Source organism: Phocoena sinus, chromosome 2 (assembly GCF_008692025.1).
Source record: "Phocoena sinus isolate mPhoSin1 chromosome 2, mPhoSin1.pri, whole genome shotgun sequence".
NCBI lineage: Eukaryota > Metazoa > Chordata > Mammalia > Artiodactyla > Phocoenidae > Phocoena > Phocoena sinus.
Genome location: NC_045764.1, coordinates 103,203,878 through 103,230,188, shown reverse-complemented (window position 1 = coordinate 103,230,188; position 26,311 = coordinate 103,203,878). Strand labels below are relative to the sequence as shown.

The following is a 26,311-nucleotide window of genomic DNA, read 5'->3' as shown; positions in this document are numbered from 1 at the left end:
TCCCCACGGGCCTGCCTCCGTTGTTCCTCACTCTCCTTGTCTGTTCTTCCCTCTGCCTGGCTGTACCTCTGTGGCTCCGCCCATGGTCTAGAGTCTCCAGGATTCTCTGTGAAGAGATCGCCGGGTGAGAACCACCCCAATTTTCTCCTGGAAGCCAGGTTGCTGCTCTCCTCTGAGCAGCTCAGCACCTCGCCTTAGCAAACTCTAGCCAATTCCACCCCACGCAGACCCCTCGCAGATTCTCCTTCAGCTTCACATCAGAGGACAAGGGAAGCAGAACCCGAGTTGGGGAGGGCTGGACCCAGGCCAGGTAGGGAGGTGAGACTGATAGGACCCAGGTGGTGAGGGGGTGGGGCAGAGAGTCAGGGGCAGAGGGCAATGCCACCCACTGAGGCCTGGGCCCTCCTGTCTCAGCCGCAGAGGAGGGACAAGATGACCGATGCCCAGATGGCCGATTTCGGGGCGGCGGCCCAGTACCTCCGCAAGTCAGAGAAGGAGCGTCTAGAGGCCCAGACCCGGCCTTTCGACATCCGCACTGAGTGCTTCGTGCCGGATGACAAGGAAGAGTTTGTCAAGGCCAAGATCTTGTCCCGGGAGGGAGGCAAGGTCACTGCCGAGACGGAGAACGGCAAGGTGTGTGGGGCACAGCACGGGGTGGTGGGTGCAGGGGTGGAGCCACATGCAGTGGGAGCTGAGGGGCTCTGGAGAAGAGCCAAAGCCAGCGGGGGTGCTGGATGAGCCCCCTCGAGAAGCCCAGCATCTGAGTAAGAACTGACCTTTCTTGTTAGGTCTGAGCAGGTGTAACGAGGCCCCACGCCAGCCCGTTGCCAGAGAGGATGCTGGCGGCCAAAAACCTCAGCTGGTTTCCTCTTCAGAGGGGACTTGTAGATAAAGAGGGCATAGACACAGCATCAAATGAAGCTCCCTTCTCAAACCTGCGTCCCTCCACTCTGCCTCAGTTTCCTCCATGAACCGAGTCTCCCCAGTCCTCCCCAGCCATACCAAGAGCAAACTTTTACCGATGAACGCAAAGAGCAGGAACTCTTGAGCAGAATGTTCAGTCCAGAGCTGACGACTGGCACTCAGAAATCCACAGTCCTGGTCCCTCATGCCGGCCACGAGAACTGCCACTGGTCAGCAGCAGTGGCTCAGAACCTCTGGGGACTTTGACCCTGAACCCAGCTCTGCCACTAGCAGCCACCATGCTGGCAAATCATTTAGTTATTCGATCCACAGCTTTCTCCACTGTAAAAAAATGCTGGAATACCTACTTGCAGGATCTCATGACGTCAGGGCACGGCAAACTGACCAGTGGAGATCGAACCATTTGACAGTGACCAATGAAGAGTGTAAGGTAGATGGATGAGATGTTTTTCCATTAGTGGCAAGGTTTGCCCTGAGCAACTGATTCCCTGAAGTACTGCCCCCAGGAGTCAGGGGAAGGTGTGTGTGCACAGGTCGGAGAGTGGCCAGCCCTAGACAGTTAAGCAGGGACTGAACGGTGATGCTCATGGGCACAGGGTCTGGGGAACTGGCAAGACACAGGGACTCTAGGACAGTCCCTAGGAAGGGAGAGACAGTGAGCAGGTAAATTATCTGGTGTCATGGGAAGCTATGGGCAAGGGCCCAGGCACTGGTGAGAGAAGAGCTAGGGGAACGAGGCCGGGTCACAGCCTGTACTCTGGGAGGAGGTAAGTGGGCGAGGCTGGCAAGGGTCCTGGTGGGAGTGCGGTCACCCCTGTCCTACTGCCCCAACCCCTCCCCAGACGGTGACCGTGAAGGAGGACCAGCTGTTGCAGCAGAACCCGCCCAAGTTCGACAAGATCGAGGACATGGCCATGCTGACCTTCCTGCACGAGCCCGCGGTGCTCTTCAACCTCAAGGAGCGCTACGCAGCCTGGATGATCTACGTGAGTGTGTCCTGCACGCGGCGGGCAGCCTGTCCTGCACAGAGTCCAAAGTAGGCCGGGGCGATTCTCTCACGGGGAGGGGGTTGGAACTCTCCCAAAGGGCTCTCTGCCCCTATCCCACCCCTGGTCAGCTGCAGGAAGAGAGAAGCCAGCTGGGCTGACCAGGGACTCTTCTGCCTGTCACCACTGCCCACCCCAGGCTCTCCCTTCCAACTGCTCATGACTGCCCTATCTCCCCTTTCAGACCTACTCGGGCCTCTTCTGCGTCACCGTCAACCCCTACAAGTGGCTGCCGGTGTACAACGCCGAGGTGGTGGCCGCCTACCGGGGCAAGAAGAGGAGCGAGGCGCCGCCCCATATCTTCTCCATCTCCGACAACGCCTACCAGTACATGCTGACAGGTGGGCCGGCTGCTCCGACCTGTGGCTCCTCAGCCCCACACCCGTGGACCTGGGCCCTCAGCCCTGACCCCATTGCCTCTGCTCTTTTCTCTTCCAGATCGGGAGAACCAGTCAATCCTCATCACGTGAGCAAACACCATCCACCCACAGAGGGCTGTGGGCTGGGGGGGATCCAGGCTGATTCCTGGGGGTGATGGGGTGGGGAGGAAAGGTTTAAGGCGGAGACTGCAAGGAACTGGGCTCTCCGAGGAGTGCCGGAGTGACCTACAGTGCTGGGCAGACTCTGCAGGGAGCTGGGCCCCGGGGGAGGAGATTAGATGGCTGGGACTCTGAGAGAGGAGGGTGCAGTGCTGAACTTCGAATGGAGGACGGTGGGAATCTGGGCTCTGATGGGTCCCTGTTGCCCCCAGCGGAGAATCTGGGGCAGGGAAGACTGTGAACACGAAACGTGTCATCCAGTACTTTGCCAGCATCGCAGCCATAGGTGACCGTGGCAAGAAGGACAACGTCAATGCAACCAAGGTGCCGGGTGGGCCACGGGCTCGGCAGAGGGGGACTGGGGGGTGGGCTGACCAGGTGACCCCTAGCCCTGCCCTGGGAAACAGTGTGGACTGCACCCCTGAGCCCAGTGCTCAAGACCTACCTGGCAGGAGACACACACTCTGAGGTCTGAATATGACCCGTTGGAGCAGCAGACCCCCCAGCAGTCCATCCGGCCACACCCCTGCCCTCCCCACCACCACCTGGAGGTGGACTGGAGATGCAGCCCCACGCTCTGCTCCCTCTGCAGGGCACCCTGGAGGACCAGATCATCCAGGCCAACCCCGCCCTGGAGGCCTTCGGCAACGCCAAGACAGTCCGGAACGACAACTCCTCCCGCTTCGTGAGTGCACCTGACCACTGCCAACTGGCCTCATGCGGCCTCAACAAAAAAAAGGGGGGTGCAGTTTTGCCAACAGTCACCCCACCTGGTTGATTGTCCTGCATTTGGTTTTGGGATATCAAATAACACACACACACACACACACACACACACACACACACACACACACACTCCAAACCCTCCCCACTCAGCCTGCCCCCGAGTGCTGGGAACTCAAGAAAAGAGACCCAGAGCTACCACAGCTGTTCCAGAGCCGAGTAACAGGGCTGATTTGGGTCACATTCTAGATTTTCCTTATGACTGTTTCCAAAGCTCTTCCACACTGGAAGTGGGAAGAGAGCATGGGCGTTGGAGCCAATTCCCCAGCATTCCATCTGTCCAGCAAGTCCCCACACCCCTCTGAGCCCCAGTTCCTTCATCAGTGAGACAGAGGTAGTAGTATCTACCTTGCTGGTTATTGGGAGGATTACAAGAGATCATATCAGAGGTACAAACAGGACACATTCTATCAGTGCTCATTCCTGTGTCATTTCTTTCTTTTTTAAAAGATATTTATTTGGCTGAGCTGGGTCTTTAGTTGTGGCATGTGGGATCTTCATTGTGGCATGCGGGATCTCTAGTTGTGGCGTGCAGGATCTATTAATAGTTCCCTGACCAGGGATTGAACCTGGGCCCCCTGTATTGGGAGAGCAGAGTCCTAACAGTTGGACCACCAGAGAAGTCCCCTCCTGTGTCATTTCTGCTCAGAGATCCCTGGGTGGCATGTGGGGATGGGCATCCTCTTCCCTGTTTTACTGATACTAAACTGGGATTCCAAAGAAGTCATTTACATTTCCAGAACCGTCCAGGGCATTCTGGGTTGCGATGAGGTCCAGGATCTCCATGCGTCTCTTCTGGCCAGTTCTCTCACTCTTTGTCCCATCTGCCCCCAGGGGAAATTCATCAGGATCCACTTTGGAGCCACTGGAAAGTTGGCTTCTGCAGACATAGAAACCTGTGAGTACGTGGGGAGCCCTGCCCACACCTCTGGGTCCTCCACCTCTGCCTTCATTCCCGCCAGATGCCCCACCTCAACATTTCCCCTCCATCTTCTGTCTCTGTCTACATTTGCCTCTTGGCTTTAGAATTCTTCTTCCTTTAAACCGTATCTTTCCCCGGGCTCTCTCCACTTGCCGTGAGAGCCCTTCTCCCCTGACCTCCACCCTGTTGCTGGCTTGGCTTTTTCCCTCCTTACCTGCCTCCCCGCCTCTCCTCACTTCAGATCTCCTGGAGAAGTCCCGGGTGATCTTCCAGCTGAAGGCTGAGAGGAACTACCACATCTTCTACCAGATCCTGTCCAACAAGAAGCCAGAGCTGCTGGGTGAGCCCAGCCCGATGGCCCTGCTGCCCCCAGCGCCCTCTGCAAGCCCGCCTGTGCAGGGCAGATCCCTCCTCCTCACCCGTCCCGCCAGCCTGCTCACCCCCACTCCTTCCATCTGCCCCTTGCCTTTCTCTTCCTCCCTCACCTTGGACTCCCCTGTGTCAATTCTTGCCTCCCTTTCTACCCCTCCTTGCTGCTTTACTCCTTCTCCTCTGCATTTGCCTCCCCTTCTCCCACCTGTCATTCGCCCACCATCCTCCCACCCTGGGTCCTCGCCGCCCACTTTTCCTTTCCTTCTGGGTCCTCCCCTTGGTCCTTGCTGACGGTCCTCCTCTCTACCTGCTCCCGCTCTTCCCTTCATCCCACCCCTGCCCCCCACCGTGCCCCCTCCCACCCCTTTGCCCCCTGCCCTGTCCCCCGCCTGGACAGACATGCTGCTGGTCACCAACAACCCCTACGACTACGCCTTCGTGTCTCAGGGGGAGGTGTCCGTGGCCTCCATCGACGACTCCGAGGAGCTGGCGGCCACGGATGTGAGCTAGGAGGCAGTGGGCGGGTCCCGGGGCTCCTGGGCCACCCGTCCCGCCACCCACTCTGCCTCTCTTGCCCTGCCCCAGAGTGCCTTCGACGTGCTGGGCTTCACTCCTGAGGAGAAGGCCGGCGTCTACAAGCTGACGGGTGCCATCATGCACTACGGAAACATGAAGTTCAAGCAGAAGCAGCGGGAGGAGCAGGCCGAGCCCGACGGCACTGAAGGTTCGAGGACAGGAGAGCAGGCACTGAGAAGGCCTGAGGGGATGGGCATCTGCCCGTCATGCAGAGACAGTCCTCTGGGAGCACGGTCTCCCATTCTGTGTCCAAAAGGGGTGCCTTTCAACGATTTTATTTTTGGCTGCATTGGGTCTTCATTGCTGTGCGTGAGCTTTCTCTAGTTGGGGCGAGCGGGGGCTACTCTTCGTTGCAGTGCGCGGGCTTCTTATTGGGGCGGCTTCTCTTGCTGCGGAGCACGGGCTCTAAGAGCATGGGCCTCAGTAGTTGTGGCACGTTGGCTCGGTAGTTGTGGCTCGCGGGCTTAGTTGCTCCGCGACATGTGGGATCTTCGCAGACCAGGAATTGAACCCGTGTCCTCTGCATTGACAGGCGGATTCTTAACCTCCGTGCCACCAGGGATGCGCCCCTTTCGATGATTTTTAAGGAGTTACGTTCACAGTAGCGATGTTAGGACCTCGATAGAGAAAGTGGAAAGAAACCAGGAGTAGGAGAAGCAGGTGGTTGAAAGGCTGCGCTTTCTCCCAGGGCGGGCTCAGCCCCACCCCAAGGCCACCTGGCCCAGGCTCCAGGCTTTCTTCTCCATTAGAACCTAGCCGGATGCCACCCTGCATCCCAGACAGGCTGGCTCCCAGAGGACCGGAGGCTTGTGGGTGGGTGAAGGCCGGGACATGGGAGAAGTGGGCAGACAGGGAGGCACCTCTCAATCCCGCTAGCTTCTCAACCCAGCTGCACAGAGCAGAAGCGAATTGGGGAGACTTCCTTCTGTACCCAAGACACCCCCAAGCCCAGGAAAGCAGAGAACTGATCTCTGCACATCCCCATCACTAATGCAGTGTGTATGTGAGGGATGCCCAGGCCTTGGGTGAGCCCCTCGCAGCCTCCGTGCCATGTTCTGTTTGGGAGGCGGGAAGCCAAGGGTCAGGACACAGCTCAGGGCATTGGCGCATCACCCACATCGCTGGGCCTCAGTTTCCCCCTCAGTGGAATGGAGCGAAAGCCCTTCCCAGCTCCCTCTAAGGCTATCTCGAGAATCCTTTGAGAAGGAGATGTGAAGGGGTGTGAACAGGGCTGGACAAACGCCCAAGAATGTTCCTCTTGGCCCACCTTCAAGGACCCCTTCTCTATGTCTGTCCAGATCAAATGCCAAGCCTCAGTTTCACAATAGCATGTTGCCAGTTATCACAGAACTCTTGAAATTAAACCAAATAAATTCCTTCTAACTAGATATCATATGTTGGATGGCACATCTGGAGAGCTGGGGATTGGGGGAGGGTGACCAACATACTGTTAGGAACCTTGATTTCCCAGCCAGCCATGTTGGCCAACACATAGATTCAGGGTAGAGCAGGCCCAGTCCTGGGCTAGATCCTGGGACTGGGGACAAAGGAGGAAAGAAGCAGAGGACAGCATCAGCCACAGTCCCTGCCCTGGAGAGATGAAGGGATGCAGTGTGGTAGGAGGTCCTGGGGTGAGGGAGGGGCCTGGGCTCCAGCCTGACTCAGGCACACACTGGCTGTGTCACCATTGCAAGCCTTGTGCCCTTCAGGCCTCTATTTGCAGCTCTTTTTTTTTTTTTAATTTATTATTTACTTTTGGCTGCGTTGGGTCTTCGTTGCTGTGCGCGGGCTTTCTCTAGTTGGGGCGAGCGGGGGCTACCCTTCGTTGTGGTGTGCAAGCTTCTCATTGCGGTGGCTTCTCTTGTTGCGAAGAACGGGCTCTAGGCGTGCAGGCTTCAGTAGTTGTGGCACACGGGCTCAGTAGTTGTGGCTCGCGGGCTCTAGGGCGCAGGCTCAGTCGTTGTGGCGCACGGGCTTAGTTGCTCCGCGGCATGTGGGATCTTTCCGGACCAGGGCTCGAACCTGTGTCCCCTGCATTGGCAGGCGGATTCTTAACCACTGCACCACCAGGGAAGTCCCTATTTGCTACTCTTTAACGAGAGAGGCAGGACCTGATGGTCCTGGGAAAGAGGGTCTGCTGAAAGTGCTTGCTTATCCCTTTCCTTCTCCACCAGATGCTGATAAGTCTGCCTACCTCATGGGGCTGAACTCAGCCGACCTGCTCAAGGGGCTGTGCCACCCTCGAGTGAAGGTGGGCAATGAGTACGTCACCAAGGGGCAGAATGTCCAGCAGGTGTACTACTCCATCGGGGCGCTGGCCAAGGCCGTGTACGAGAAGATGTTCAACTGGATGGTGACGCGGATCAACGCCACCCTGGAGACCAGGCAGCCGCGCCAGTACTTCATAGGCGTCCTGGACATTGCCGGCTTCGAGATCTTCGACGTGAGTGGGGAGCCCCGGGGCCGGGAGAACAGTAACTCCCTGGTTCGCACAGGAAGCCACCGCTGGCCGAGCCGGCTGCAGGCCAGGCGCGGGGACGGCGGTGTGCTCTGGTGGAGACGGTCATGTGTCTTCAGGGCGCCCTCCCTCCCCGCCCTGACAGGGGAGGGGAGGAGCCAGCTGCACCCCTTGCCGGGCTGGACGCGGCCCTGGGCGCACCGCATGGGCCACGGACAGCTGTCCGCCTGACCCACTCCCCTCCCCCACCCCCCGCTCTGTAGTTCAACAGCTTTGAGCAGCTCTGCATCAACTTCACCAATGAGAAGCTGCAGCAGTTCTTCAACCACCACATGTTCGTGCTGGAGCAGGAGGAATACAAGAAGGAGGGTATCGAGTGGGAGTTCATCGACTTCGGCATGGACCTGCAGGCCTGCATCGACCTCATCGAGAAGGTGCCGCTTCGGCCCCTCCACCCGGTCCCCTTCACCCACCATCCCAGACAAAGTGGCAGCCCTGTCCCTCTACACCCAGGAAACTAGTCCCAGAATCCCAAGCCCTGCTTTCACACACTGTGACATGACAAGCATACACAGGTCCAGCCCTTCCTTCTCTCCCCAGCACCTAAGACCTTGTCCTGTCTGGTAGATACCTCCCAGGGTCTTAAGAGGGGGATGTAGTGAAGGAGAGGGCTCCTGGCCCCTCTGACACCCCATGAGAAGCGTCATTCGTGGAAAGAAACTAGGCTGAAACTAGACATGTCGGCTTCCCATCCTCTCCCTGTTGGCTGAGGATAAGCCCGTGTTCAGCTCCTCTTATCTATGGAGGTTCCTCAGAGGAGACAGGACGGAGCCTGTGGGAGGCTCCCAGTGCTGACTTGCTCCCAGGGCTCCACTGCTGATGGAGGCCAGAGGCCGCAGCAACTGCCCCTCTCCCAGCCCAGCCACTGGCCAGTCAGAAAACAGGGCCTTCCCCAAAAGCTTTGCGTAGTTATCCAGGGTGCTGCTCTTCCAGAGGCCTCAGATTTCCCTGAAATTGTATGTAAAAGTGTGTGTGGACTGGTGGTGGGCGAGGTGTATATGCAAGTGGGTGTGTGTGTGTATGTGCGTTTCTCTGGGGAGGGAGTCTTTGGATTCGCCAAATTCTCGGTAGGATCCCTGCCCCAAGAAAAGTCAAGAGCTGCTACGCTTTCTGAAGTGCAGGACGTTGTGCAGAGCCTGGATCCCTCTAACCGTTCCTTGAACGATTGTTACCCGTCATATAGGCAGGAGTCTGGCCTGCCCTGTAGTCTGGTGCCTCTGACACATCTCTGTCCCAGCCTTCACCCTGTGCTGGGGCAGGGAGCCATTCAGGAAGAAGGGGCTGTTCTTGAGCCCTGGGGGGCCAGGGGCTGGGGATTGGGAGTACGGGGCTCTTCTCTGGGTCCACTGGGTTAGAAAGAGGTTACATTGCCCAGATCTGAATGTATTCGGATTTAGGTTAACTCCAGGAATATTGGCTTCCTGTATCGGGACACGAGGTACCAGCTCAGGCTCTGTGTGGCCTGCCTGCTACACTGGGCTGCAGTCTCTCCTCTGTTGGGGTATGGGACTCTGCAAGCCTGGGAGTGCACTCAGTGATGCTCTCCCCTCCCCACCCTGCCATCAGCCCATGGGCATCATGTCCATCCTGGAGGAGGAGTGCATGTTCCCCAAGGCCACTGACATGACCTTCAAGGCCAAGCTGTACGACAACCACCTGGGAAAGTCCAACAACTTCCAGAAGCCACGTAATATCAAGGGGAAGCCGGAAGCCCACTTCTCCCTGATCCACTATGCTGGCACCGTGGACTACAACATCATAGGCTGGCTGGAGAAGAACAAAGACCCGCTCAACGAGACAGTAGTGGGCTTGTACCAGAAGTCCTCCCTCAAGCTCATGGCCACACTCTTCTCCTCGTATGCCTCCACTGATGTCGGTAAGAGGGCAGCCCTGCACTGCCAGAGCAGTTCCGGAGGTGCAAGGGGCCAGGATCCTGCTGCTTCAAAGCACACAACTCGAAAGGCAGGAGGGAGCCCGTGAGCCACGGGAGGGGGTCAGGAGATCCCACAGCGGCCCATCTCTACCCCTTCTGTGGAAGTGCCATTTTGCCCTTTGGGTTATGGACGTTGTTGTACATGCTGTGCATCTCTTCAAGACTCTGAGCAACTGAAGATCAGTGAGGGTGGTACGCACATCACTGCAGCAGGCCTGGCATGGAGCCGTGCCTGCAGGTCACAGTAAATGTTGAGAGGATCACTGAACATACAGTAGAACAAATGAGCCTCCAGTTCAGAGAAGGAAGAGAAAGGGTGTGAACTGAAACGATGAGGGTAAAGTACAAGAAGAAAAGTAGAAAGTGGAAAGATGTAAGCATGGGTAGGGGTTAGAAGGGAATGGGAAGAGAAAGCACAGATGTTATTTCAATGCTTGCTTTGTGTCAAGCACTGGAAAGGCATGCTCCATGCTTGATCTTTTCTAATCTTCTCCTCCTCATGAGAAAACTGAGACTTAGAGAATAACTTGCCCAAAGTCACACATCTAGTGAGCAGCAGAGCCTTGCCCCTACCCGAGGGCTCCTCCGTTTTCAAGCCCTTGTTCATCATTCCTTCTCTTGTTATTAGGGGACAGCAGTAAAGGCAAAGGAGGCAAGAAAAAGGGCTCATCATTTCAGACAGTATCGGCCCTCCACCGGGTAAGAAGGACCCAGAGATGCCAAGAGACTTGTGGTGGGCAGGCCCAGCCCAGAGCATTTTGTCTGCACCACCCTAACCTGATGCTCTGAGTTTGGAGAGGAAAGAAGCTAGAGTTATGTGGTCATTTTTGGCATGTAAATTCTATACAAGCCTGAACTCACATCATAAATTATGTATCAGCTCCCTATCCCTTTGAGGGTTCTGGTGACAGGTTGTCTGGGTCCCAGGGCTCAGGGACCAAAGGGATGGTCCCTGTGGCTCTTGACCTCCAACTCTCATCCATCCCCAGGAGAATCTGAACAAGCTGATGACCAACCTGAGGACCACCCACCCTCACTTTGTGCGCTGCCTCATCCCCAATGAACGGAAGGCTCCCGGTGAGCGATGCACAAGGGTCTAGTCTGGAGAGGGCACTTGGCATCCACTTGCCCTAAGGCTGACCCCTCCCTCTCCCTCCCTGCCACAGGGGTGATGGACAACCCCCTGGTCATGCACCAGCTGCGCTGCAATGGCGTGCTGGAGGGCATCCGCATCTGCAGGAAGGGCTTCCCCAACCGCATCCTCTACGGGGACTTCCGGCAGAGGTGGGCACCAGGGCCCCGCAGGCCTCAGGGAACAGGGGGAGCGTGGGCAGCTTCGGGTGGGAGGGGAGTCTTCAGGTGGCCTCAGATTCTCTGGGCAGAGCAGATCAATGCAGAACGTGGGTAACTACGGGCACCTCCCTCCCAGGTACCGCATCCTGAACCCGGCAGCCATCCCCGAGGGCCAGTTCATTGACAGCAGGAAAGGGTCAGAGAAGCTGCTGGGCTCCCTGGACATTGACCACAACCAGTACAAGTTCGGCCACACCAAGGTGAGTCTAGAGCCCCATAGGGTGGCGTTGCAGGATGTGCGACCATGCTGAGTGGACCAGCTGGGAGTTTGGAAGGCAGACCCCTGATTCCTGGCTACCCGTATCAACCAAGGGCTGGAACCCAGGCTTCCATTCTGTCTTATTTTTCACATTTCACTCCCAGGTCTAGGATGTGCGGGTAACAGGGCCCTGGGAAGCTGAGCCAGGGTCTCCCACACTCTCCCTCCACCCTGACTACGCTTCTCTGAGGCTGTGGCCCCCTTGGCTCTACCCCTCACCCCCAGGTGTTCTTCAAGGCGGGGCTGCTGGGGCTGCTGGAGGAGATGCGGGATGAGAGGCTGAGCCGCATCATCACCCGCATCCAGGCACAAGCCCGGGGTCAGCTCATGCGCATTGAGTTCAAGAAGATCCTGGAGCGCAGGTGAGGCTGGAGGGAAAGAGAGAGGCACTCCCAGAGATGTGAGAGGCAGACAAGCAGAGCGAAGTGGCGTGGGTCAGGAGACCTAAATTCAAACCCTGGCTGCACCACTTACTAGCTAGCCTGAGCAAGTGACTTTGCCACTCTGGGTCTCATTTTGAATTCTTTAAAAAAGAAAATTCCCCTTAGGGAAATACAAATTAAGACTCCAACGAGATACCATTTTAAAACACTAGATTGACAGAAATCAAGAAGTCTGACCCACTGCTTATGGATGTGTAAATGTGTGCAATCTCTTTGGAAAACAACGTATCATTTTCTTTTAAAGTTGAACAGTTACATACCTTTCCACTCCTGAGTGCATTCCCACAGAGAAACTCCTGCACATGTTCAACATGAGACAAAAAAAGAATCTTTATAGTAGCATTGGTCAAAATAGCAAAGATCTGGAAACAACTTGACTTTTCATCCACAGGAGAATGGGTGAATAGTAGTATACTCATTCGGGGGAATATTATAAAGCAATGAAAAAGGAGGGAACTAAAACTACATGGTACAATATGTTTGCACCTTATTGCTGAGTAAACAAAAGCAAGTCACAGAAGGATACTTATTGTGTGATGCAATTTTTATAAATCTCAGAAATAATTTTTAAAATAGCATATTGTTAAAAGATGCATACACACATGGTTAAAATATTTTTTGAAGAAGTTAGGAGACAAAAAACACAAGATTCGAGGTAGTGGCTGCTTCTGGTGGAAGGACCAGGAAAGGGGATAGGGTGGAGCCCACAGGCAGAATCAGCGATGGCAATGCTCTAGTTCTTGCTTGGGTGATGAGTTCATGGACAGTCATTTTGTTTCATGCTTCATAACTTACACATATATTATAGATATTCCTAAATGGAAAATATCATCTTTTTAACATGCTTGAGGTTCTTACAAGATTAGAAACACCGAACACAGTAGACATTCTACAAGTGGTAGCTTCCATAGCTACTAATACTCCAGTAAGGAAGGTATAAACTGCCCTTTTGTTGAATTGATCAATTAATAACTATTTGTGGAGCAACTCCATGTTCAGTGTGGTTATGCTGAGGTGGGGTTGCCTATCAAGGCTACAAGACAGGGTGCCTGCCGTCAGGTGCCTACAAACTTGCTTAGATGTGCTGGGAGCCGAGGGCTGCTGGCCCCATGATTGCGAAGCGCTCTTTTACAGTGCCCTTCCCTGCCTCCATGTTTCTTTGCCAGGGATGCCCTGCTGGTAATCCAGTGGAACATTCGGGCCTTCATGGGGGTCAAGAATTGGCCCTGGATGAAGCTCTACTTCAAGATCAAACCGCTGCTGAAGAGCGCAGAGACAGAGAAGGAGATGGCCACCATGAAGGAGGAGTTTGGGCGCCTCAAAGAGACGCTGGAGAAGTCGGAGGCTCGACGCAAGGAGCTGGAGGAGAAGATGGTGTCCCTGCTGCAGGAGAAGAACGACCTGCAGCTCCAAGTGCAGGCGGTGAGACCATTTCTCCTCTCACCTCCCCTGGATTATAGCCCGTCTCATCACCAGGGACTGAGTCTCAGAGCTCTGGCTCTCTTTAAGACCCTGGATCTCTCCTCTCTGTCGTCTTCTCCCAGGAACAAGACAACCTGGCTGATGCGGAAGAGCGCTGCGACCAGCTGATCAAGAACAAGATCCAGCTGGAGGCCAAGGTGAAGGAGATGACCGAGAGGCTGGAGGACGAGGAGGAGATGAACGCCGAGCTCACGGCCAAGAAGCGCAAGCTGGAAGACGAGTGCTCTGAGCTCAAGAGGGACATTGATGACCTGGAGCTGACGCTGGCCAAGGTGGAGAAGGAGAAGCACGCCACAGAGAACAAGGTGAGGGCAGCTCCCTCTGGCTCCAGCCCAAGTCTCCTCGGGATTCCGAGACCTGAGTGCGGCCCCGGTCCTTGGCATTGGAGGTCTCCACAGATGTCTCCAGGTTGGTGACCTTTGACCCTAAAGGGGATGGGGTTCTTGGTCAACAGGTGAAGAACCTGACAGAGGAGATGGCTGGGCTGGACGAGATCATTGCCAAGCTGACCAAGGAGAAGAAAGCTCTGCAAGAGGCCCACCAACAGGCCCTGGATGACCTTCAGGCTGAGGAGGACAAGGTCAACACCCTGACCAAGGCCAAGGTCAAGCTGGAGCAGCAGGTGGATGATGTGAGTAGTAACAACCATGCTCCATCCCTCTCAGGTTGGGATCTTTCAGGCAACACCAATGGCCAAGGGGTTCCCAATCCCCAGAACTAACTTCCATGACCCCTGGGGCCCTTTTCTTTCTGCAGTTCCTCACTAGGCTGGGTCTCTAATCCTTCATGCTTGCAGGGCTAACTCTGCTGGTTTGACTTCCAACCCCATTGGCCTTTGGGTTTAGAAGGGAGCCGAAGAGGATGCACTGTGGATCTCAGGTGTCCTACATCCTGTTCATTTTCTTTTCTCCACCAGCTGGAGGGATCCCTGGAGCAGGAGAAGAAGGTGCGCATGGACCTGGAGCGAGCCAAGCGGAAGCTGGAGGGTGACCTGAAGCTGACCCAGGAGAGCAACATGGACCTGGAGAACGACAAGCTGCAGCTGGAAGAAAAGCTCAAGAAGTAGGAGCCTGCGGCGTCCAGGAGGGGCTACTGAGGGTGTCTGGCCTGAGGGTTAGACGGCAAGGTGCTGCGGCACCTCTGGCCAAGGCTGCTCTGGGCACACAGCCCCCGCCCCCCACCTCACCCTCGGGGCCAGGGGGAGGGGACTGGTCCTCGCATACCGAGGCAGAAGGAGAGGATGGGCACAGAGAAAGGAAAACCACCTGTCACCCTCTTCTCCTCCAGGAAGGAGTTTGACGTTAATCAGCTGAACGGTAAGATTGAGGATGAGCAGGCACTGGCCCTTCAGCTGCAGAAGAAACTGAAGGAAAACCAGGTGAGGTTCTGGGTGTAGCCACCGGGAGCCCAAGGGCGCTGAGACAGCTGAGGCTGGAGGAGCTGCTTAGGGTTCTAGACAGTATCTAGAACTCCAAGCCGCCCGGAGGCCCCAACAGCCCTGACTTACAGGCACTTGGGAACATCAGCCTTCCCCCATTAGAGCAATAGTGTCTTATTTCAGCAGGACTATTTGGGGGAGAGGGTGGGGATCATACTTACTAAAAGGGCTTCTCTTGCTGAGCTATGCTCCACCTCGTGGGTTTTCTGCTCTGGGACAATTGGTAGGGCTCCGTTCTCCTCTAACCCTTACTTGTGGTGCTTCTCCCCACTTCACGGGGGTGAGAAGAGCCTTCATGGAGCACCTTGCCATGGGAAGCTCTGTTCTTATTCTTCCCAGGTATTTACCCTAGCCACTAACTCAGTCTGGATCCCCACAGAGCACCGTGATATGGAGTCAACTCCTGCAAACTTGAACAAGTCACTCCCCGTCCTGAGCCTCAGATTCTCCTCTCATCTGTAAAATGGGACTAATGACCCCTGCCTTGCAGAGGACCAGAAGAGACATTGTATAGGAACCCACTTTGTCAACCAGGAGGCAACATATATATGTTATTTTAATATAGCTCAGGCTAGAGAAGTGAGCCGGCCACTTGCAAGAAGATGTTCTTTTGTCTTTCGCATGGCTTTCTCATCCCTCTGCAGGAGGAGATTGAATTAACAGCCAGAGTCTCCCTTGCCTTTAATGCACCCTGAATTTTAATGTGCTTTTAGTCCCATGTTTGTCAGAAGAGCCCTGGAAGCAAGGAAGGCAGGTTCTCTCGTTCCCATTTCATAGCTGTAGAAGCTATACGGCCACATCTGGACATAGTGACCCCAAGGCCACAGGGACTCAGCTATTTATCCTCTCATTTTCTTATGAGACCACTAGTGGAGAGAGCTAATCTCCCGTCAGCATTCAGGGTCGATGGCCCAGGGTACAAGTGACACATGAACACAATTCCCCTCCTCTGGGGGCTGCTCAGGGGCTGGTCTGCCTTCAGTGATACTCTTCCCTCCCATCTTCTTGGGTGCCCCTTCTGGGTTTTAGCCCGAATATTAGGACGTCCCCAGGTTCTCCTACCCTGGTCTGGGCAACCTCTTTGACTGTTGAACCCAGAACAACTGTGCTGTTATCCTCACCAGGTCTTGGCAGTGGGCTGTGGCTCCTCCTTCTTCCTGTCCAAGCTCTTGCACTCAGTCCCCATTCTCCATCCCGGGAGCAAGGGTCTGGTGGTTCTCTCTCTCCTGCTCCCAGGACCCCCTCACACAATTGCATCAACACCATCCATAACCACAGATGAAGGGATCCCACCAATCCTCCCCTTTGCTCCTTGCTAGTCAGACAACAGGTCAAAATTGTAAATGGGACATTCTGCCAATTTAGTCAGGCCAAGGCTAAGGCCAGAAAATAATGAGGTAGGGACATGATACAGAGGAGGGCACCCTGCTAGCACTCACCTGGCCTGGAAGGGAACAATTAAGCTGGAACCGGGCCCTGGGCATAAATGAAGTAAGCCCTGGAGAGTGAGGAATATGGTTGATTGGAGTTTGTGGTTAATTCGGAAGATTACAAAAGTTCTTGATCATTTGGAGGCGTACTGTTGCAAATATTTGTAAACTACGAGCACCAGCTTTCCTGCCTTATCATTAGCAGAGCAGAGCCTAGTGAATCTGTGGAATCTTTGAGACCCAGGACCTCACGGGATCTCAAGATCCCTCTCTGAAGACAGATTCTCAGGACTCAGGGCCGCAGATGCTCAGACTGGGTCTGAGACGCCCCTCCAGGAAACGCCTTGAGAGTTTGGCTTCAACCAAATTCCCACGGACGGTCTGTGCATTATAGGATGTTTGGCAGCCTCCCTGGCCCCTGCCCACTAGATGCCAGTAGCAACACCCACTCCCCAAGTCAGGACAATCAAAAATGTCGACAGACCTCGTTGACTGTCCCCTGGGGCACAGAATGTCCCCTGGTGAGAACCACTGCTCTGCAGGACCTGGGTGCTTTGGCCAGGAGCCTTCTAGAGCCCTGGGGAGGGGGCTGTGATGGAGGGGTCAGGCGGTGGGTCTGAGCCCCCTATACCCTGCCCAGGCGCGCATCGAGGAGCTGGAGGAAGAGCTGGAGGCCGAGCGCACTGCCCGGGCCAAGGTGGAGAAGCTGCGCTCAGACCTGTCCCGGGAGCTGGAGGAGATCAGTGAGCGGCTGGAGGAGGCTGGCGGGGCCACGTCCGTGCAGATCGAGATGAACAAGAAGCGCGAGGCTGAGTTTCAGAAGATGAGGCGGGACCTGGAGGAGGCCACGCTGCAGCACGAGGCCACGGCGGCCGCCCTGCGCAAGAAGCACGCCGACAGCGTGGCCGAGCTGGGCGAGCAGATCGACAACCTGCAGCGCGTGAAGCAGAAGCTGGAGAAGGAGAAGAGCGAGTTCAAGCTGGAGCTGGACGACGTCACCTCCAACATGGAGCAGATCATCAAGGCCAAGGTGGGCCTCTGCTCTCCTCTCCTCGCCCTCTCCTCCCTCACAGCCGCGCAGTGCGCCTTCCTTCCACTTCCTCTCTGCCATCGCTCTTATTCTCACTCCCTTCGTCACCCTCTGGTCTCTCTCCCTCTCTCCCTTGCACCTGCCTTGCCCTCCACCTGTGTCTCCATCTCCTCACCATCTCTCCCTTCTTTAATTCATGCATCCCCTCCAGATTGTGCCCCTCCAGCCCCGCCCCATTTCACCCCCCACCCCCCACATCTGTGCGCTCCCCAACCTTGGCCCTCCCTTCCTTCCTCCAGTCAACCCAGCCCCTCCCACCTTCACCTTTCTCTCGTCCCTTACCGCCTGAAGGCAAACCTGGAGAAGGTGTCCCGGACACTGGAGGACCAGGCCAACGAGTACCGGGCGAAGCTAGAAGAGGCCCAGCGCTCCCTCAATGACTTCTCCACCCAGCGAGCCAAGCTGCAGACGGAGAATGGTGGGTGCCCCTAACCAGCCCTGCGCCTGCCTCACGGAAGATCATCAGTTGCCCCCTTCCATGGCCCACAAACCCTTGTTCCCACCTGCAGGTGAGCTGTCCCGGCAACTGGAAGAAAAGGAGGCGCTGATCTTGCAGCTGACCCGAGGGAAGCTCTCCTACACCCAGCAGCTGGAGGACCTCAAGAGGCAGCTGGAGGAGGAGGGCAAGGTGAGGCCCGGCTACGGGGCAGCAGACAGGATTGATGGCAGCCCTGGGGCAACCAACCTCAGAAATGGAGCCTGGAAGCTGCAGAGAGCCCTCTGTAATGAAAAGACCTCCAGGCCAGGTTCTTCTACTCTTCAGCTAAGCCACACCCGAACATCACTGAGTGCCTCCTTTCTTATTTGGAAGGGATGGGCAGACTGGGAAGGTACCTTAAGATGTTGAGATTCCACACCAGCCCTCACCCTGAAGGAGGCCGAGGCTTGGTTGAAGTTCACAGATATGAAAAGGATCTGGCGAATGGGGACAGGGCCTTCCCTCCCACCTTCCCAGATGCTGAACCCACCTCCCGGTGTTGCCTCTCCCAGGCGAAGAATGCCCTGGCCCACGCGCTGCAGTCAGCCCGGCATGACTGTGACCTACTGCGGGAGCAATACGAGGAGGAGACGGAGGCCAAGGCCGAGCTGCAGCGCGTCCTGTCCAAGGCCAACTCGGAGGTGGCCCAGTGGAGGACCAAGTATGAGACGGACGCCATCCAGAGGACCGAGGAGCTGGAGGAGGCCAAGTGAGTTCCGGGCGGACCCCACCCTGCTTCTAAGAGAGGAAGGCTCAAGAGGACATGGGTAGAGACAGGCAGAGTGGGCACGGGAGGCAGACTTGAGGTGGAAGAGAGGAGGTGGGGAGAAACGTGGTAGGCAATACAGGTGCTTGCGAGGGAGCTGGGATCCTGCGCTCTGAGTGAACCCTGGCTGGCCCTGACTCACTTCCTGTGACGGGCGAGCTTTTGGCCCGGGTTATACCTGATGCTCACGTATAAGACGAGCAAAAAGCTTGTTGGTCAGAGGAGCTACCGCCGATCAGCCTGGGTGGGGAGAAGTGAGGGCTGCCACCCTGATGCCGCTCCCTGTAGGGAAGAGCCTCTGTTCTAGGCACCCGAAGCCCTGGCTCCCTGGAGGCTGGGGTTCCAGGGCTGAAGGGCTGCTCAGTGTCCCAAGGAGCTGTGTGGGAGGGCCGGGCCCTCCTCATCTGGCAGTTCAGGGAGGGGCCATCCCAAGGTCCCGCTGTTCCCAGGTAGAGTGACACACATACACCCAAACGCGCCGGGCAGGAAGAAGCTGGCCCAGAGGCTGCAGGACGCCGAGGAGGCCGTCGAGGCCGTCAACGCCAAGTGCTCCTCGCTGGAGAAGACCAAGCACCGGCTGCAGAATGAGATCGAAGACCTGATGGTGGACGTGGAGCGCTCCAACGCGGCCGCCGCGGCCCTGGACAAGAAGCAGAGGAACTTCGACAAGGTGGGCCCAGGCTGGGGGCTCGCAGCCAGGGGCCAGAGCAGGCGGGCAGGCGGGAGTCAGGAACGTCCTCCCAGGAGGCAGAGGCTGGGAGGAGGCTGAGCCCAGGAGAGGGGCCTGGGCGCCTCTGGACGTGGGGCTGGGGCTGCCCGGTGAGCCGCGTCCCGTCCCCGCAGATCCTGGCCGAGTGGAAGCAGAAGTACGAGGAGTCGCAGTCGGAGCTGGAGTCCTCGCAGAAGGAGGCGCGCTCCTTCAGCACCGAGCTCTTCAAGCTCAAGAACGCCTACGAGGAGTCCCTGGAGCACCTGGAGACCTTCAAACGGGAGAACAAGAACCTGCAGGGTGCGGGCCGGGGGCGGGGGCGGGGGCGGGGCAGGGAGGGTCCGCACGTGGCGCCACCCAGCGGCTCCTAGAGGCGTGCGCCCCGTTGGAGCCCGGCTGCCCCCAGCTGAGCGGCCCGCCCCTCCCACAGAGGAGATCTCCGACCTGACTGAGCAGCTGGGCTCCAGTGGAAAGACCATCCACGAGCTGGAGAAGGTCCGCAAGCAGCTGGAGGCCGAGAAGCTGGAGCTGCAGTCGGCCCTGGAGGAGGCCGAGGTGAGGGCCTGGCTCTGCCTGCACCCCTGCCTCCGACCCTCTCCTACCCACCCCTGCCCTCCTGTCTCTGACTCCGCACACTCCCTCACCTGGGGGTGACGCTGACCCAAGACAAAATCTATCAGCTCCTTATTCTTAGTCCAAGGTCATATACCCACTACCCATGACTACCTCCAAAGCCAAGGTCTGTGCAAAGGAAAATGCCACACACAGCTTGATCATAGGTTTGTTTCCCACTGGGTTTATAAAGTTGAAACCTGGCCATCATAACAACCCCTCAGACAGGGGGTGGGAGCATGGGCTCCAGACTCAAACAGACTTGAGTTTGAAACTTGGCTTCAGGACCACCACTTTGTCATTGGGCAAGTTCCTTAAGCTATCTGTACCTCGGTTTTCTCGTCTGTAAAATGGCATCAGTTGTACATACCTCATGAGATTTTACGCATGACTATTATGAAGATTAAACGAGGTATCGTGTTTAAGTGCTTAATATATGTTAGCTATTGTTACTGTTCATTTGTGAGAACCTAGCGATAGCCCCGAGATTTGGGGCTTCTAACTTTTTTCACTACAGGGTGAGGCACCTGGGAAACAAAGAGAAATGTTCAAATTTCTGGTTGTAAAAATCCTTCCCTTTTCTATGCTATTTTAGATGGGTCAGGATCATGCAGTGTTGGTGCTGGAGGGTCTTGACAGTTGTGAGCTCAGACCCCTTTCCTTGACAGAGGAAACCAGGGGTATCCAGCACTTCCTCCCCCAGAGCACCTGGATGGCCTGGGATGCAGGTCCCCCCTCCCCATCTCTTCTCCTCTTGGCTGACACCTTGCATCCTCCCAGCCTCCCTCCCCAATGTACCCTGTGCCCTGACTTTCTCGGACCCTCTCTCCCCACCCCCCTCCAGGCCTCTCTGGAGCACGAGGAGGGCAAGATCCTGCGGGCCCAGCTGGAGTTCAACCAGATCAAGGCAGAGATGGAGCGGAAGCTGGCAGAGAAGGACGAGGAGATGGAGCAGGCGAAGCGCAACCACCTGCGGGTGGTGGACTCCCTGCAGACCTCCCTGGACGCGGAGACGCGCAGCCGCAACGAGGCCCTGCGGGTGAAGAAGAAGATGGAGGGCGACCTCAACGAGATGGAGATCCAGCTCAGCCACGCCAACCGCATGGCCGCCGAGGCCCAGAAGCAAGTCAAGAGCCTCCAGAGCTTGCTGAAGGTACCTGGTGACTCTTGGAATCAGGAAGTCACCTCACCCAGAGAGGGGCGGTGGCCGAGTTGGGGGGTGGTGTCCCATCACAGCACCAGATCCCTCCTGCCCCCGGGGCCGTCGCAGGCACCTCCCACAGGTCCCACCTGAGCCACCGCCAGGGGCTCTCCACAGCATCCAGTTCAGCTGCCGGCCTTCTGATGGGCCAGAGCCCAGCTGCCTGTCTCACGCCCACTCTCCTGATGCGCAGGACACCCAGATCCAGCTGGATGACGCGGTCCGTGCCAACGATGACCTGAAGGAGAACATCGCCATCGTGGAGCGGCGCAACAACCTGCTGCAGGCCGAGCTGGAGGAGCTGCGGGCCGTGGTGGAGCAGACGGAGCGGTCCCGGAAGCTGGCCGAGCAGGAGCTCATCGAGACCAGCGAGCGGGTACAGCTGCTGCACTCCCAGGTGAGAGGCCAGGAGAACAGAGCCGGGACACCTAGCAATGCTCTGAATCAGATGCCCTGAGAAAGCATACGTCCAAGCACATGGGTCATAAATTATTTCATCTCTTGGACCAGCTCGCCTCTGTTAGTCATGGCTGCGGAACCACAACCTTGAGAAAGGGGTCTATACTTAAAAGCTAAGAGTGTCATGGTGGGGCTTCCCTGGTGGCGCAGTGGCTGAGAGTCCGCCTGCCGATGCAGGGGACACGAGTTCGTGCCCTGGTCCGAGAAGATCCCACATGCCGCGGAGCGGCTGGGCCCGTGAGCCATGGCCGCTGAGCCTGCGCGTCCGGAGCCTGTGCACCGCAACGGGAGAGGCCACAACAGCGAGAGGCCCGCGTACCGCAAAAAAAAAAAAAAAAAAAAAAAAAGAGTGTCATGGTGGATTGGTGGTGCCTGGCAAAATCACAAATCTGGGAGTCGTGGAATGCACGCTGTTATGTGATATCCTACATCTAGAAGACAGCCAGCCTCAGCTTGCTGTATTAAAATGGGACTTTTGGAGTTGAAAGAAGCACAACTGCATCTACTTGCAAACCAAATTCTCCACAGAACACCATTTTTCTGCAATCCCATACACACTGTTTTCAGCTATACTCGGTAATGAGTTTTTATGTCCATCTCACTGCACTGCCCTGTGGAGTTTTGTTCCGTAATCTAGTACATATGGGAATGACATCACCCACGGATGTGGTCCTCTCTTCCTTACCCCACTCTTTCTATAACTATAATCGCTTCCAGGATACAGTCCCTTTAACCAAGTTTTTCCTTGGAATATTTGCATACTCCTGCACAGACATGTTACTACAGAGCTCAGGAGTAGAACTACAGACCCTTTCCTGCTTGAAGTCTTTCTTCAGAACTGAGTCCCTTTAGATATATTGTCTAGAATATATCTATTTTCATAGGAAAAGAGAAAGCAGGTGCAAAACAAGGAAAATACTAAAAACAAGACATATTTTTTAAAAGTGACCAGTTCTAATTTTCTCTGGGTAAAAGTGTGGAATCAGGGAGCAAAGCAGACATTCAACAGTTTTCTTTGCCTTTATCTAGAACACCAGCCTCATCAACCAGAAGAAGAAGATGGAGGCAGACCTGTCCCAGCTTCAGGGCGAAGTGGAGGAGGCAGTGCAGGAGTGCAGGAATGCCGAGGAGAAGGCCAAGAAGGCCATCACGGACGTGAGTGACCGCTCCCCTTCTTGCCCTCCCCGAAAGACTCGAACCAGGCCTGTGGGTCCAGGCCAGGCCACTGTGCTGTAACAGCGGTGACTCTGCCACTCTGTGGGTTTGAGGGCCTCAGGGAGCAAACGGCAGGATGGGAAAGAGGTGATCCTTAATGGAAAGAAGGGGCCCCGGGGTCCTGTTGTTTTACGCTCTCTGCCAGTGCACAGGCCGCCATGATGGCGGAGGAGCTGAAGAAGGAGCAGGACACCAGCGCGCACCTGGAACGCATGAAGAAGAACATGGAGCAGACCATCAAGGACCTGCAGCACCGGCTGGACGAGGCCGAGCAGATCGCCCTCAAGGGCGGCAAGAAGCAGCTGCAGAAGCTGGAGGCCCGGGTGCGGGAGCTGGAGAATGAGCTGGAAGCCGAGCAGAAGCGCAACGCAGAGTCGATCAAGGGCATGAGGAAGAGTGAGCGTCGCATCAAGGAGCTCACCTACCAGGTGCGGGCACGGCGGCTGCTCTGGGGCCAGGCCCTTAGGAGTGGATGTGAAAGCGCATCTCTCACGCCCCCCTCCTGACCCACACAGGCCCCACACAGGCCCCACACGGAGCCACCCAGCCCTCTCGCCACCTGCTCCTTGAGAAGCTGTCTTGAGATTAATTTTCTTTCACAATCTCTGCAGATAGTTTGGCTTGAGTCCATGAATTTTTCTAGCGAAGGGAAAATCTACTTCTACTTCTTGAAAGCTCTTTGAACCAGCATTTCCCCAGTTTTTTAATAACCTGAAGCGCTACCATGAAGGCTTCAGAGCAGTCCAAGCAATCTTTCCACCGGTGTCAGAGGCAAGGGCATTGTGTGGCCTTTTAGTGATAAAAGTCAGGGATGGGAAAAGGCTCAGATCTTCCATGGAACTTCTGGGACCACAAACAGAAGGCCTTAGAGAAAGAAATCCCAAAATGTTCTAAGCCCTCCATCTGTATAGCTCAGAGCTTATGCCTTTGACCTGTTATTTTCACAGTGTGCCTGGGCAGGAGAGACAGAGAAAGGGGGTATTGGTCCATTTGACAGCTGGATATGAGAGACACAGGAAAGAGACACAGATGTAGAACTTCAGGTGTATTGTGGGCATAAGTGGCGATAGCACCCTAGCACATGCAATGATCAGGAATGATCACGTGACATTGGAGCCACTGATCCTGGTGCCCGATACCTGACCCAGTAAAACATATATTGGGTTATGATAGATTAGAATGACCTGGATTTTGATAATCCCTTCTTTCTGCTTTCCTCATTAGTCCTCTCTGGTCACTCCAGAACCACTGGCCAAGAGCACCTCTGGTGCTCCAGATTAGAGCTGGAACAGCCCTGATGTCTCCATATTATCAGATGAAGAAACCCCGTTTGGTTCTGAGCCCCTCCTCCCATTTCTCACCTTAGGGCCACAGCCCTCCTTGCTTTTTAGATCCTGGACTGAGGACCTTGCCGTGCCCTTTGACCTATAAGTAGTGTCAGAGATGAAGTTTCCCCACCACCTCTTTGACCTGGCCTGTTGGAGGGAAGAGCAGCTAAGGCGTGAGGAGAAGATGGGGTGGTGAGGGAGGGAGAGATAATCGCTCCTGCCACCCCCCAAAAAAACTGGCTTCTCCCGTCCATATGCCCCCAGACGGAGGAGGACAGGAAGAACCTGCTGCGGCTGCAGGACCTGGTGGACAAGCTGCAGCTGAAGGTCAAGGCCTACAAGCGCCAGGCCGAGGAGGCGGTGAGTGACCCTGACGGGGCCCAGGCCTGGAGGAGGGGACAAGGAGCCGGCCCCCAGGCTGGGAGTCTAATAATCCCTGGCTCTTCTCACCTCATCCTCCCGCCCCCCCGAACCCCCGCAGGAGGAACAGGCCAACACCAACCTGTCCAAGTTCCGCAAGGTGCAGCACGAGCTGGACGAGGCAGAGGAGCGGGCGGACATCGCCGAGTCCCAGGTCAACAAGCTGCGGGCCAAGAGCCGCGACATCGGCGCCAAGGTGGGTCCCTCCCCAGACCCCACTACTCAGCCCCCTAGCAGCGCGGCCCCAATGTCAGTGACCTCTTAGTGGGCACTCCTCCCCCTGTATTTGGATAGCCCTGAGGGTCCCACAGCACTCACACCTGAGCATCCCCCCTCCTGCTCAGAGAAGCCCCCCACAGACTGGAACCTCCTTAGAAAGCCCAGTCCCACCCCCACCCCGAACCACAAGGGCCCCTAAATGGGACCCCAAGATCCCTGAGGCCTGAACCTCTCCCCACTAAGGGCATCTCCCTTAGGCCCCTCAAAGCCCTAGAGATTCCTCCCCACACCCTTCCTCCCTCCCGCCAGCTGCCCCCTCACACCTTTTATTCTTTCTCAGCAAAAAATGCACGATGAGGAGTGACACTGCCTCTGAGCCTCGCTCTTGCTGACCTGCAATAAACATGAGTGCCAGACTCTGCCTGAGCCCCTATCCTTCCCCGCCGACCATCCAGGAGCCGTCCTGGACTCCTGGGGGAGGGGGGGCCCTGCCCCTGTGTCAGAGCTGGGGGAGCCAAGACACCCCACACCTACTGAAGAGGAACCGAGGCCCATGGAGGTGAGGCGGCTTCCCTGAGGTGGCAGAGCCGTGAGTCCCCCTACTGCTCAGCCAACCAGACAAGGGAAGAGAGGGAGAAATTCCAAAAGTGGGGAAAACAAAGGCACCAGAGGGTGAGCCAATTCCAGACACTAGGAGACAGAATTGCACTGCGGAAGCTGAAGCCACCCTCCACCTACACCACCCCTGAGGCCACAGGAGTTAAAGTTGTCCTGGGACACCTGTTTCCTCCAAAATGAATTCCCCACCGATGCCAGGAGAGGCTCAGAGCTGGCTGGGGATGGAGATGTGGATAAAGAGGGTGACGCAGGTCCCTTTCTGGTCAGCCCCTTGGAAGTAACCCACAGGGAGTCCCTCTCCCCTTAACCCCTAACCCCCCGGTACAGTCGGCTGGGGCCCGGGTCTGTGGGCCACACCTCGTCATGAGGCCATCCTGAGACGCTGGAGCCAGCTGACACCAAACTGAACCAAAGTGTGGACCAAACCTAGGTCCCGCTTGTCTCATCTTGACCTCTCACACAGACACAGATGAGCAGGGCACGCACAGGTGCACACCACAGAGCACACTTCTGCTGGCCTGTGTCACACGGCTGCTCAGGGGTCAAGGCGGGTCCTTACCCCACTCTGCTCCTAGCAAATCCCTGCCCCCTGCTGGGCTTTACTATGGCCAGGCCCTCCTGACCACCTTCTCATCCCTTCATTGCCCGCCCCCCCATCTCCTGGACTCCCCTGGCTAAGCCCTTCCGCTCCCTCTTCTGAGGCCTTGACCGCCCCTGCCCAAGATTGGTCACCAGTCTTGAGAATGGCCTGTTGGTAAAGTCCTGAGAACTGAGAGCAGAGACCAGAGAAACACAAAAGCCAATCGGTTCTAGCCCTGGAGAGGCTACCAGTTCCGGTGAGGAGCCAGGACATGAGGTCAGGAGAACAGGAACCCAGAGGCAGGAAAAGCCAGACCAAGAGTGGCTGGTGGTTAGCACCGAGGGGAGCAGAGCAACTCTACCAGAGTTCAGCTTCAGGCAGGGCTTGGGTGCTGGGGCCTGCATCTGGAAGGAGCACCCTAGAAGGAGGAAGGCATTTCAGGGCAGGGACACAGAAGCACTGGAGAGGGGCTAGCAAGTCAGCTTGGACGAGCTAGGCCACGCTGGGCTCTGCGGGGCTGGGCAAGCATGTCCCGGCCACATTGAACTGTCATGGGCCAGGCAGGGCTGACTCCAAAGTCCCCCGGAGCCATGACTGC

General features: G+C 56.4%; 1 protein-coding gene across 1 annotated transcript; it reads left to right on the top strand.

Annotated features, from left to right (window-relative positions):
- Nucleotides 1-93: 93 nt before the first annotated feature.
- MYH6 (myosin heavy chain 6) lies at nt 94-24,928 on the top strand. Its single transcript, XM_032622346.1, has 38 exons — nt 94-124; nt 421-633; nt 1,767-1,910; nt 2,155-2,311; nt 2,409-2,436; nt 2,722-2,833; nt 3,102-3,194; nt 4,127-4,190; nt 4,456-4,554; nt 4,984-5,087; nt 5,172-5,310; nt 7,337-7,605; nt 7,884-8,054; nt 9,247-9,556; nt 10,242-10,312; nt 10,603-10,690; nt 10,780-10,897; nt 11,043-11,166; nt 11,451-11,587; nt 12,835-13,090; nt 13,213-13,455; nt 13,605-13,781; nt 14,067-14,212; nt 14,438-14,528; nt 16,659-17,048; nt 17,400-17,526; nt 17,618-17,736; nt 18,099-18,295; nt 18,839-19,022; nt 19,196-19,361; nt 19,492-19,616; nt 20,518-20,826; nt 21,068-21,271; nt 22,363-22,488; nt 22,701-22,976; nt 24,141-24,236; nt 24,358-24,492; nt 24,856-24,928. Exons 2-38 carry the CDS (start codon nt 433-435, stop codon nt 24,877-24,879), a joined length of 5,820 nt encoding a protein of 1,939 aa, XP_032478237.1. The 5' UTR covers nt 94-124; nt 421-432; the 3' UTR covers nt 24,880-24,928.
- The last annotated feature ends 1,383 nt before the right edge of the window (nt 24,929-26,311 follow it).